The sequence below is a fragment of the Molossus molossus genome, unplaced genomic scaffold (assembly GCF_014108415.1).
Source record: "Molossus molossus isolate mMolMol1 unplaced genomic scaffold, mMolMol1.p scaffold_m16_p_9, whole genome shotgun sequence".
Lineage (NCBI taxonomy): Eukaryota > Metazoa > Chordata > Mammalia > Chiroptera > Molossidae > Molossus > Molossus molossus.
Genome location: NW_023425403.1, coordinates 66,189,433 through 66,203,520, shown reverse-complemented (window position 1 = coordinate 66,203,520; position 14,088 = coordinate 66,189,433). Strand labels below are relative to the sequence as shown.

The following is a 14,088-nucleotide window of genomic DNA, read 5'->3' as shown; positions in this document are numbered from 1 at the left end:
GAATAATTTCAGAGTCCAATCAATGCACCAGCCTCAGGCTTTCTTATTCACTGTTGTGACACACAGATGCATTTCTTTAATTTTTGGTGGTGGTTTAATAAGATAGGTAGGTAGTGCACACTCAGATACAAGAGTAATGCTGGCTCACTGAAATACAAAACGTGGTCAGCTGATGCTGCAAGCGATCACACTGACCTGATTATAGTTTTAACTGGTGAAGCTACAAATTTTAGCAATTACAAAGTCTCCAACATCCTTTTTAAGAAATCTAGCTGTGCTCTTAAACCTTTATATTTTTAGTAGCCATAAATTAATTCGTCAATTTGACTATACACTGTTAAATAAGCTTTCTTTTGCTTTTTTGCTCTTTTCAAACTCAGTGACCTCAATGTTATCAACCCTCATAGCATGAAAAAGGATAAGTACAAATGTCAAAAGAGAAACCCACCCAACAAACCGTAACATTCCCATATCCAGACATTGCAATTTCCTAACTAAAAAAGAACCAAGCTATTTTGACATTCAGGTTATATTCATTCTATTTTTTAAAATATTTCCTCTTTGCTTTGGATTTTTACTAGCTCTTCAAAACATGCACCAATTTAAATAAAGGCATATACTTCTTGTAAGGTCACGAAACCTTCCAAATTCCAGGAGGTTATCTTTTCCAGGTTAGTAATACTTGAGGTTGCAAATGGGTGAGAATCAACCACAGTCTCAGATGATTTTACTCAAGAGAATAAAGCTCAGGCAAGTGGAAAATCCTGCCTACCTCAGGATGCTCTGGAAGTGACTGCCACCTTCATAAAAAGAAGGGGGTGTGGCAACCCCAGAAACTTCTACTTACCCCTTGTTCAGATTCCAAAAGCTCTGTTTTAACTCTGACTGCCGGCATCCCATCAAGCATTAACATTCTGTTTTCAAAGGTGTTGATATTCTGGAAATCAAAAGAGAGAGGTAAGTTCAGCTTCAAAGCATTCAAAAGAGGCCATCCTTGTAGTGCATTTAACACTGAAAACCTAATTTTTTAACAATGAAGCATAATTAAATGAGAATATCAGCATACCCAATTATTTGCTCATTCTGAACTTTCATTTGAAATAATGACCAAGAAGTTGAATTAATCAGTCTGATTTTCTGACCTCATGGTTGGAGGTCAGACAGCAATAAACCGGCATAAGGAAATCTTACATTAATTTATATGAGGCTGGAACAATCCATCACACTTTTACTATACTGGAAGGAAATACAAGGCAAGTGTCTTTCTTCCTTAGTTCTGGAGGTTGTGCTGAGTACAGAAATCCATCAAAAAACAAACAACAACAACAATAAAAAACAGATAAAAAGAATGTATGTGTTCTCGAATTATTGTCTCAAATTATTAAAAATAAGATAACACTGTTCTAGACATGTTGAATTTTGGTTTCATGGCAATTCTGATCAAATGATGATTTTTACATATCAACCCCATACACCTTTAGAAACAACTAACATTAGCCTTGGATTAAGAGTAAATTTTTAAGGTGAAATCATAACCAAAGAATAAATAATTTGGTTTTTGTTCTGTATATGCTGGGCTCAATTAGCCACCTCTTGAAAGGAAAACCTTCTTTCTATTGTGACTCAGTAGAATTTCAAACTACATTTATAAAAAGATTAAATCAAGGTTATTTTCTCCTAGGTTTTACTGCTTGGGGGATTTTCTGAAGTCAATAACCTATGAAGGTAGTCAGAAAGCCTCTCATCAGTGCTTGCTTAAGGCCAACATCAAGCTTGTGTTTTAAAACACGTTTAGAATGCCAACTTTGTCCTCGTACACTGACTAAAAAGTGAAAATGACTACATTTGACTGAGGTTTTAGAATGGCTCCTTTGCTCACTTATAGAATGTAACTACATGCACTAAAGTGTTCTTACTAAAAAAAAAAAACAAAAAAAGACATCTGTTTCTAAATATTTTGTCTACCTAGTGACAAAGGTTAATATTATTTCTAAACCTCGGGTTTTAGCCTTTCACCTAAATACTTGCTTTTCTACCAGATAGTTCAATAAGAACAACTTCCACCTCAATAAATCCTCAATTAAATATTTCTATTACCAAATAATGCCAACAGAGAGCAATACAGTGAAGCACTCTAATTATTTCTCCTATTTCTTGACTCCTCTTTTTGTTTAAGAAAAATACTCTCAGAAATAAAATTTACAGTCTCTTATCACAAATGTTTGCCGTGAAAAATCCACAAGGAGAAAAAACAATTTTACTCTAGCGTTAACTAATGAACATTTACAAATTCCATGGTATTTAGTCTATTAGGTAATAAAAAGAAGAAAATAAATGACTGTCATGTTCTTTTCCTAGAAATGTACAATTTTATTAAAATTGGCAGGATGCTGTGTTTCTTTTTTTAATCTTTGCTTTTCGTCCATATTTTTTTAGGGATTTTGCATCCTAATAGGCAGCTTAGAGCAGAAGGACCTTGGGTATCACTGGCAAGCTCGGTTAATTTGTTCCAAGCTTAAAAATCCTTTCATGGAGGCTGGTGAGTCGTTGACACATCAGGCATGGATCTCACATCCTCATGTATCACTTGCTTCTCTGGTGGGAGGCAGCCGGCGGGGCCTGCCACCATCCAGTCCCAGGACAGCCTCCCAGCATCAACCAGCCCTCGAGTCCCCCTGCCTTGCCCAGCAGCCGGGAATCTACTGTAACAAAGCATCCCGTAGGCTGTTTGGGTGGTAGACAATGAAGGATGAGTTGATATTGCTTCCTACCCGGGAGGAGGTCTTGTTCAGAGGGACAGGGAAGAAGATGCTCTGCAAAGGAGGGGAAAGGACAAAGAGCATCCTGGAAAGGCAGGTTTAATGAACTGTTAGAATCTGATTAGAGGCTAATGTCCCTTTCAGTGCTTTGTACCAATTTACAGCTGATATACTTGAACCGTTTTCATCACTGGCTGCGATAAACTCATTAATTTAAAAATGCAAGCTAACCAGAGCCTTTGAGGTTAAAACTGTGAAATCATGCAAACCTGACTGGGTTCATGTTCCATTGTGCACATTTAAATATCACTGTAGTTTCACGATGGTTTTCTTTTTATTGCTGTTCTTGAATAATTCTACATGTATGAAACACAGGGTGTGCATTTCCGTTTTATGTAAAAGTGGAAAGATAAAACATATTTTCAAAAAAGTTTTAAGAATAAATTTTCCCTGGAAACATTTCTCCTCCCATGATTTCCTAGGATCATTCATAGCCACACCCTAACAAACACCATAAATAACAATGCTCACTGCTAAGGAACCAATCCTTAACTTTTCAACTAGTGCAGATTCAATCTGCATATATGCCTGAAAGTTATACTGTAAATATATATGAAGCAGATTAATTTCTGCATTCATGACCCTAACCCTGTTTAGCACAAACATAAGCACTGAGCACCAGAACCTATTGCAGACCATCCAGAAAGGTATATGGTTTTTATAGAGCACATGTTGGTTCTGCAGCATTAAGGATACAGTCCTGGGGTGGCGGGGGGGGGGGGGGGGGGGGGTTGATCAATAGATTTATCTCTCTATGCTAAAATAAGATACAATCTCAGTTGACTATAGACTTTAAATATGTAATAAACTCTAATAATTTGAAATTGCTGTCAAACATATCCTGCCATGGTATTAATCAAAACACATTTGCCATGGAATCAATAGCTCAATTGAATCCCAAGAGGTAAATAAAATTACATAGCCCTCAATTGTAGTAACATGGTCCTCTTTGTATATTTATGTTGCAGCAAATATTTTGATATTATACAAACCTATAAAATTTATATATGTGTATATATATTCATACTCACATATATATATACACATATGTATACTCCTAGGTTATGTTGTATGAAGAAATTTTATCAATTATAGCAAAAGCTACTATCAGATTTATTAGCTGGCTGTTGACCAATTAATCACATGTGAACTGAATGAGAATGGCACTCTGGATATTCCTGTTTGGCAAATAAGATTTGGCAACACAACTGTCCTGCTGATACAGCTCTCCTAGTCAAAAGCTGTATAAATACAACTGTTACCGATCTAACCAGATCAAAATATTATGAACGGAATATGCAGGAAGGAAAGAGACTGACTGACATTCAGTGATCATATCTCCAACCACTATGATCTGCCCTCTTCCTCCCACAGTGCAGGTCTCTTCCTACCCCTCCTCCTGATTCCGGGGCATCTAGTTTGTACAACTGCAGTAAGAAAGAGTCAGCCAGTCGATATTCAATAAACATAATTTTAAACAAGGCTTTCCTTTATAAGCCAAAAATATCTACTGGTGCTTTGATTTCTTGAGGTACAGGGCATTTCAATTAAATATGTATCCATCTTAAATTTCCATGTTTGGCTACAAGTGATGAGAAATACAAATCGCTCCCACCCATACCCACATTATGTTACACAGTTATGTAAGAGACTATGAGTAGCAATTCAGGATTCATTGCACCAAGTTGATTAAGGCATAGAATCTTTTTAGAATCTTCATAGAAGATTCTTTTTTTTTTGTGGTACGTGCCCCTAGCAGGAACTGAACCCAGGACTCTCTGGTCCGCAGGCTGACACTCAACCGCTGAGCCAAACTGGCCAGGGATCACAGAAGATTCTTTGCTCAGGTAGAGTGGGAAGGAGAGAGAGAGAGAAACATCGATGTGAAAGGGACACATCGAGCGGCTGCCACCGGCACAACCGACCAGGGCTGGGGACAAACTGCAACCGAGGTACGTGCCCTTAGCGGGAACCGAACCCGGGTCTCTCAGGACCGCAGGCCGACGCTCTAACCGCTGAGCCAAACCGGCCAGGGCTCACAGAAGATTCTTAAAGGATTATACTGCAATTGTGCCAGCTTGTTAAAAGTATCATCCTTGAGCACATTTTCTATAGAAAAGGTAAAAGAATCAGATGAGAAGAAATTAGGCTTTTGCTTAAAACAAAACAAACAAAAAACACTCCTTACAGTGGTCAACCTCTCCCCTTTCTTGAGTCACCTCTGCCATAACAATAGATTAGAATTATACTCAGCCCACGGTTTCAGTTATCTATTGCTATACAACCAATCCCATAGTAGCGTAAAATAAAAATCATTTTATTATTTGTGGTAACAAATACAGCACCTGCTCTTTGCATATTTACTATGGACCAGACCCTGTGTTTATAGTGACCCAAGTGGTCAATACTATATTATCGGAAGATGAGTCATCTGAGGCTCAGTGTCTAAGATTACATGATTAATAAGTGGTGTACCTCGGTTGCAAACCAATTGAGCTCTTAACCACCTCTCTCCTCTCTCTCTCTCTTCTCTCCCATTCCTCTCAGGGCTCAGCTCATTTAGTCATTGAACAAAATGTGCAACTCTGGTCGCTGGTAAGAATCAACACTTGGAGGATTAAGCATGAGGGGTCAAATAAGCTTCTAAATTCAAAGCTATTTCACTCTTTCATCAAGCTTTCGACATACTTCCTTGTCTTGATAAAATTATACACTCCTATCCTTAAATACCTCATAATTAATTTAGCAAGTCAGTCCCATTCTGATTTAACATCTAGAAAAATCTATGGTAATCATATTTGCTACCCAGTGTTATGAAGATATTCATATCCTTGGTGACTCATTCAATATTTTCACAATAGTTTCATGTACTTGGATGATATAAGAACTTCATCTTCTACATTTCATACTCAAGAGAGATCCACTTGAACATCACATTTCATTTATTACTACTTAGGTTAGTGTAAAGGCATACTCTTCTCTGCTAACATATCCTCACACTGGTAAGTCAATTTTGTAGAAGGCATATACAACAAATATCACAAAACAAACATCTCAAATATAGACTTTGCTGTTCTAGCCCAGCCTTTTACCTTTTACTGCTCTGCAGCATGGACAAATGGATATCACATTGATGACCATATTTTGCTGGCAGAACTAAGATCCAAACTTTAGATCTACTGGGATTCCCAATTTAAATCCCCTTCAGTGTTTTCAGTGATCCATATATACACTATTCCAAAATACCTATTTTCAGTGTCAAAAACAAAACACTTCCATAAACATCTCACATTGAAACAGAATTGTGACTCTCTTAAGACTGGTAAAACTGTGTGTGCAATGCAGTAACATATTTTCTTGAGAGCAAATATAGTTTTATTTCCTATGTTAGCAAAGTGCTAAATTATCACAACAATGTATAGTTTACGTTAATATTTCAGAAATGTGATCTGAGCTTCCGAATAACACTTTCCACCCCAGAATTAACACAAACTGTAACAGATTATTATTTCTGTCATAGTCTAAAGAGCTGCATACACTTGGGGGCTGTGAGTGGGCCACATCTCTCCATAAACACACAGCGAGGATCACTGCTATGCCTAAGTCATCTCCTTCTACCCACGCCGTGTGTGTGAGCCATAAGGCACAATGTGAGATAACGGGCAAGCCAGAGACGAGAGAGCAGAAGCCAGGTTAAAAACCACAGAAGGATTTGGTATGGCTGGAACAGAGTTCACAGGACAAGAAACTGCAGCCGAGTCCAGACAGGTAACTTGGGGTTAGAAAGCAAAGAGGCTTCTATGCTATGGTGATTTATGTGTTCATCCAGAAACATGTCTCTAATGCCTGATATGTGCTAGTTGTTAGGGGTTCAAGTACAAGAGGGAACACGTCCTGCCTCAAGAAAGCTTGAGGTACATGGAGAAGAAATGTGTTTAGGGTTTACCCAATAGGTAGAGATGGGGAGTCCTAGGGCTTATTAAGCAAAAGTATAACGCGTTTAGAAAGATATCACTAGACTTAATTGGAAAGATGGCTTATAAACACGGGATTTGATGCAGAAGGAAGAGCAACCGTTCATAGGCTACCACAGTTGCCCCGTGGAAAGGTGGTAAGGGCTTAAACAAAGGCAGGGGGAGTGGGAATGAAGAGGAGGGAAAATATTCGAAGGTAGTTCATAGGAAGAATGAAGTCTTTGATGACTGACGAGGAAGAAGGGTGTGGTGGTGAAGACAGAGAGAGAGGAGTCAAGGATGGCACTGATTTTTCCAGATTGAGCATGGAGGTTGAGGCAGGAAGCCCAGCAAGAAAAGCCAACCATATATTCCTTCAGTATAGCATGAAGGACCTACCACCCTGGAGAATACATGAATATTTGGGTATGTTGTTTAGCTTCAGTATATTTTTGCTTACATAAAGTCAAATTTATCCCAACTTGGAAACACACAATTTTGGTTGAAATAAACCGGCAAAAACACAAATACAATATAAATAAGTGAATTTATTGATTAGTTACGTATTCAAGAAAAGAAATAACTCTGCTTTTACTAACACTGCCTCTAGGATTTATCAGTCTTACAGACTCTCATGGTTCTCAAAACTTAAAGAGAAAACAGAATAGATATTTGCCAAAGTACAAGTTTAAGAGTACTGAACATGAACATATTTATCTGCCATTTTCCTTTACGAAAGTCTTGTGGATAGTAATGAAATACACCAGAACACTGAATAGACTATGTAACGAAATAACATCACTGGTCCTCTGTGCCTAGAAAGAATGAAGATTACTATCAAGTATTAAGTCATTTATTTTCTATGGGAAACAAAGGAAATGACTGTTGACCTATATTTCCACCTTTCTTGGTCTATAATGATGTCAAGTGTCTCCTTGTCAAATCCAAAATGAATTATCTTATTGAAACATGGGCTGTTGAGTGTTTATCTCCTACACAGCCTGAAAAAATACTACTGAAGGTTGAGAATAAGTAAAAGAGTTTTGAGGAGAAATAAAAATCCAAGTTAATTTTTTAAAATTGTTTCTAATGGAAAAAAAAAGAGAGAGAGAAAGATCAACCTGTTCCCTCTATGGTCAGAAAAATGTGTTAACTACTAAACATGTAAATTCAGTTTTGCCTTTTCTCCAAGAATCTATATTCGCTCCGTTCTCATTTTATACTTTAAACATTGATTTAGTTAAGGTTTTGTACCAAATACAACATTATATTCCTTGAAAACCCTAGGCATGATATTGGTTCTGAATGTGTGTTTTAAAAAAGTAAAGTAGAAGAAAACAAATTTTATAGTTTATTTCATTCAAGAAGTAGTGTCAAAACACGTAAAGGCATTATGTACATGTTTGTCATGTTGTCAAAAGGTGTAACAAAAGCAATTGCTATTAAAAGATTATATCAACAGCTGTCTGGCCACCCATGTCAGACACATCACAAAATCGTCACACATTTCCTCTCTTACCCCACACTCTGTATCCAGGGAACGAGGGGGCGGGGGGGCGCATTCCTATAGTTGGTCACCAACAGCCAAATGCAGACTCAACCCAAAATGAATTCTGTCAATTTTCATCCACCTCTAGCTGTGACTCTCCCCCCGCCAGATTTCCCAAATGATGTCTTTAGTCATAATAATTAATTTTTATGTATAATCCAAATCCTAAACTAATTTGACATTTTTGCGCAATGTTTTTCCATATTTGTTTTCTCTTGATCCTAATATCGTCTCCGAGATTCAGATGGCCTTAGCTTTTAACTTTTTGAGGCAGTCTTCCACGTCTGTGCCTTCCCTGTACGCCGCATAATCGTGCAGACGTGTACGTCAGAATGCTACCCAGACGTGGGACCAATGACCAGACTCGCTGTGTCAGACTCAGTGACCCACCTGCGGCACAGCCGTCTCATGGTTTCAGCTTTCGTATCTGTAAACTGCAGATGCCCTTCTACTTCACAGACTGTTTCAAAGATTCAGCGAGATAAAGCCTACCAAGTGCTTTAGCATGTTACAAGTCTCTTATGTTAATGCTTAATATTAAATCATTTAAATTGTTAATACACAGTTTCACCCATTATTCCCAAACTTACTTTTAGGAATGGATGTCCTAATCTGATTTTGGTTTGACTCTCTTCAGAACCGCTGAGTTTTATGCGTTCCATTTGCTACATGAACTATTGTATAATGAAAATGATAGAGTTGTTAAAAATATTGATGATGGAAGACTCCTCTACACAGTTAATATGTATCCCTCATGATGAATGGCAACAGTGAACTACTTTTTCTGTTTGAAACCGTGAAGGTGCACAGCGGTAGCATGGGGACAGCCTTGCCTCTCCTCAGACACCCTCAGGAGGACATCTACTAGTCTCTCACTACGAGACCCAGCCGCCAGGCGCCTGGCAGCCCCGCCTAGCAAATGCCTGCTTTTGATGCAGGACTGCAAAGCCTTTGCCTAGGGTTCCACACCCCATGATTACCCAGAAATACAGTGTTTTTTTAAAAAAAGGCATTTACTGCCCTGGCCGGTCTGGCTCAGCGGTTGGAGCGTCAGCCTGTGGACCAGAGAGACCCGGGTTCAGTTCCCGTTAGGGGCACGTACCAAAATAAATAAATTAATTACATAAATAAATAAATAGATAAATAAAATAAAGGCATTTATTACTCAATCTATTTCACATATATGTTACTGAAGAAACCTACAGAGTGGCCTATAATTTGAGCTGTGGAAACTTTGCAAATTTATTTGACAAAAACGAAAGAACTACCTAGAAGATAAAATCAATCCAAGAGGCTAACAGTTTCGAGTCCGCCTGTACCTAGGGCAACATGAAGCCAGTATTTACACCTCTTGCCATCACCATGCGGCTGTCATCCTGAATGTCCTGCCCTCTCTCTGCATGTCCTCATTGATCAACCATCTTCATCCCACCTTAGAAGTCTGAGAATTTCCATAGGGCATGTGTGCGTAACAATTAAATCCAGGGCTTTTCCCCCCCCTTGTATGGATACTTCTCAAATTCTAAAGACTTACAGAGTGATTTCAACCTTTTTCATCTCATGGCACAATAAACTAAGCACTGGAATTCTGCAGCACGCCAAAAAATATATTGTATATTTTGCCAATTTGACAAAAGAAAAGGGGGGGTATAATTTTGATTCATTCACACCGGACGACTATTGTTGTATTGGCTGTTGTCGTTTTTTTATTTGACGATCTAAGGGAAAAGAGTTCAATACGTACCAAGTGCTTTAGAATGTCACAAGTCTTTTAAGTTAATGATTACTATTAAATAATTTAAATTATTACTATACAGTTTCACCCATCCTTCCCAAACTTACTTTTAGGAATAGATGTCAGGTGATGCATGTTTTAAAAATTCCTGCGGCACCCCAGTTAAAACTTGCTGGTGTAACACAATAAAATTCAGAAAACAAACAAAATTTGTTCAGCAGAAATCTGAAGCATACTTTTATACTGTGGAATTAGAAACTGCACAGTATTTACTGAGGCCTTGTTATTTCCTGTCAGCCCCTTAATAAACCCGCCCCATAAAAATAGAAACAATATAATTTTGAACTTGTATAACTTACTGTGCCCAGGAAGCTTCTATTAATTTTTTTTGCTGTTTGATACTAAATATGGCTAAAATAAATGCTGTTCATAGAGAGTAAATACGTAGGAAGTCCAGTGCCACAACTCAGCTATTATTTTACAGGAAGGCTTTGCAGCATCTGCAATACAGACATTTCGACCAGGTGACTCTTTGCCGTGGGGCTGTCCTGTGCACTGTAAGCTGTTCAGCAGCACCCCTCCTTCGGCCACTGATCTCAGCAGCACCCCTCCCCCCAAAGCCCTCAGAAACGGCCAAACGTAAAAGGAGTCGAAAGAAGAAGTACCCCAGTTAAGAAGCACTGTTTTATAATTACTGATATAATGAACTCATTAGGAAAGAACCTTGCTTTTATGTTGAATTATACTGTCCTATAATATAAACACTGCCTCCATATTAAAAGAAAATACCTGATATAAAGAATACTGATAGTTTACATTAGAATATACTTTCTGAGAAATGAGCAACATTTCACAAGATGGTTTTAGTATCGGTTTAAATTCCTTCTCCCCTTTCTGCATATGCACTTTTTCCCACAAGTGCAGAGATTCCAGAGAGGAGCTGCAAATCTCCTTAGTGCAAGCTACAGAGCCTGAAATAAAACGTAAGGATTTTAATATTAATATAGCAACTCAGGGGAGATCTCTAGACCCATTCTAAGACACGGCCAGCGAGAATCTAACAAACTAGCCTCAAAAAAATTCCCAAAGTAAAAAACTGTAATTACCCAAATGGACATGGTGACTGAACTTTCAATAAGACACTAGAAGATGGTTTTCAATCTTGGGTCTACATCAGATTTGCTAGATGATATTATTTTATACTTTGCTTTTCTTCATGGAAACCAGATTGACTCCTCTATCAAGAACAAAGTATTTGCCTTGGCTGGTTTGGCTCAGCAGTTAGAGCATCGTCTCGGGTTCGGTTCCTGCTGAGGGCACGTACCTTGGTTGCAGTTTGTCCTGGCCCCGGCTGAGGTCATGTGGGTGGCAACCAGTCAATGTGTCTCTCTCACATTGATGTCTCTCTCCAAAAAAAAAAAAACCCACAAAATATTTCACAATAGGAATAGAAATATAAGTCCGTTTATAGTTGATTACTTTTGTTAGGAATGTTGTCTTTTAAGTAACATGGATACATCCTTGTGTTAACAACACATCCTTGTGGGACTGTAGAGTCAGTTCTGTCCAGTTGCAGTGGATCAAAAGAACAAATTAAAATCACCACAGGTTAGCCCTGTCCCGTTTGGCTCAGCGGTTAGAGCATCGTCCTGCGGTCCAGAGAGACCCAGGTTCGGTTCCCGCTGAGGGCATGTACCTCGGTTGCAGTTTGTCCCCAGCCCTGGTTGGGTCATGCGGGTGGCAACCACTTGATGTGTCCCTTTCATGTCGACGTTTCTCTCTCTCTCTCCCTCCTACTCTATCTGAACTAAATATGGAAAAAATGTCCTCGGGTGAGGATAAAAAAAAATCACCACAGGTTATGTAGCAATGTCCTTGCTAAAGAGGAGGAAGCGTGCTTTCTTACATAAGAACTAAAGGATGTGAGGGGCAGTAGGTCTCTAGAACATCTTACTGCCAATTCAAAGAAGGAAATAAAAGAAGGAAATGTTCTGAGAAGATGGGAGAACATGCTGGAGAAGCAAAGCACAAGTTCACTTCCATCAGCACATGCAGTCTATACCCACGGTGTCTGGGCAACCACCAGCCCCTTGCAGCTATCAACTGAAATGTGATTAGTCCAAATTTAGATGGCATTTGGGGAGGGGCAGTGAGAAGTTTTGAATGTCACAAAACTGGAAGAGTGTCTCTGGCCTTTAGTGCCCAGGGGCCAGTAATGTTGAAAGTCCTCATCGCCAGAGTCAGCCCCGTACCATGAAGAATTACCCTATCGACCATCGTAGTTGTGTCTCCACAAAGAAACAAGCAGGCGATACAGTCAGCCAGCTGGGCTTCAGAAACTATTTCCTGGGAACCAACTTTGTACTTTCGGTCCTGACCTCTTTCTCTCAAGATCCAGAAATATATTCCAAATGATGGTTTGACACCTCGAAATTAACATACCATGGGCCTGGCACAATTTTCAAGCTCAAACCAAATTCAGTATCTCTGACATCTATACACCCTAAAAAAAAGGAGAGGGAAGGAAAGGGGGAGGTGGTGGGGAGGGGTTGGGGGAGGGGAGGGGAGAAGAGGGACTTCCTGCTCAAGGAATGACATCATCATCAAGGCTAGAAAGCCTTTGCCAACTTGCATGGAATGTTTTCTGGAACCCATGGCCAGTCACAGTCAGCCTTTCTTCTCAGTTTCTGTTAGTCCTTGTCCCATAGTGATAGTCCTATTACCACTCTTCTTCCATTCTGCTGCCAAACACATTTTGGGACAGAGGGAAATTGTTCCACTAACTAGGTCTAAGTCTTAATTTGCTTAACCTTAACCAGTCAGAAGGAAAATCTCCCCGATTTTTGATGTCAGATAAAATTTAAGGCAATAAGGGAACCTAAGAAAATTTGACTGCATTTTTTTTAATCCTCACCTGAGGATATTTTTTTATTATCTATCTATCTATCTATCTATCTATCTATCTATCTATCTATCTATCTAATTTATCTATTATTTTATTTTCAGAGAGACATCGATTGGTTGCCTCCAGCATGTGCCTCATCGGGATCAAATCTGCAACCTATCTAGGTGCCCTGACCTGGAATCAAACCTGCAACCTTTTGGTGTGTGGTATGACGCTCCAACCAACTGGCCAGGGTTTGAACTGCATTTTAAGCAATATGACTCAGATAAAGGAAAATTCATCAGTTAAGTCTGTTGGCACATGAGAATTAAAAGTCACTTATAGCCCAGCCGGTGTAGCTCGGTGGTTGAGCATTGACTCATGCTCCAAGAGGTCACTGGTTCAATTCCTGGTCAGCACACATGCCCAGGTTGTGGGCCTGATCCCTAGTGTGGGGCATGCAGGAGGCAGCCAATCGATGTTCTCTCTCATGGATGTTTCTATCTCTCTCTCCCTCTCCTTTCCTCTCCCTCTAAAAATTAAGAAAAAAAAATTTTTTTACAGTCACTTATAAAGAAGTTAAAGTATTATATATGGTTACATATGATGTGGTCATCTATAATATATTTACATATTACATAATTAGCATGTATGACTTTTTTTTTTTGTAATCCTCACCCAAGGACATTTTTGCATTTATCTTCAGATAGAATGGGAGGGAGGGAGGGAGGGAGGGAGAGAGAGAGAGAGAGAAAGAGAGAGACACACACACACATCAAGTGGCTGCCACCCACACAACCCCAAATGGGCAGGGAGAGGGGACAAACTGCAACCGAGGTACATGCCCTTAGGGGGAACTGAACCCAGGTCTCTCTGGTCTGCGGCAGATGCTCTAACCCCTGAGCCAAACCGGCCAGGGCATGTATGACTATTTTAATTGCATATAAAAAGATTAGTTTAGGAGCATTATTTTTCAACACAGTAGCAGATAAATGCTCTTATATTTATTTATTTATTTAAAAACATTTTTTTTTGCCCTGGCTGGTTTTGCTCAGCCGTTAGAGCATCAGCGTGCGGTCCAGAGAGACCTGGGTTTGGTTCCCGCTAAGGCATGTACCTTAGTTGCAGTTTGTCCCCGGCCCTGCTTG

At 39.2% G+C, this 14,088-nt stretch overlaps 1 protein-coding gene across 1 annotated transcript in view; it reads right to left on the bottom strand.

The window, feature by feature from the left end:
- The window catches only part of KLF12 (Kruppel like factor 12), a 301,579-nt gene that overhangs the window by 246,430 nt on the left and 41,061 nt on the right, over positions 1-14,088 (bottom strand). Inside the window, exon 3 of the mRNA XM_036250442.1 lies at positions 848-937. Within this exon, the coding sequence (XP_036106335.1) occupies positions 848-937 (90 nt within the window). The remainder of the gene's footprint in view (positions 1-847; positions 938-14,088) is intronic.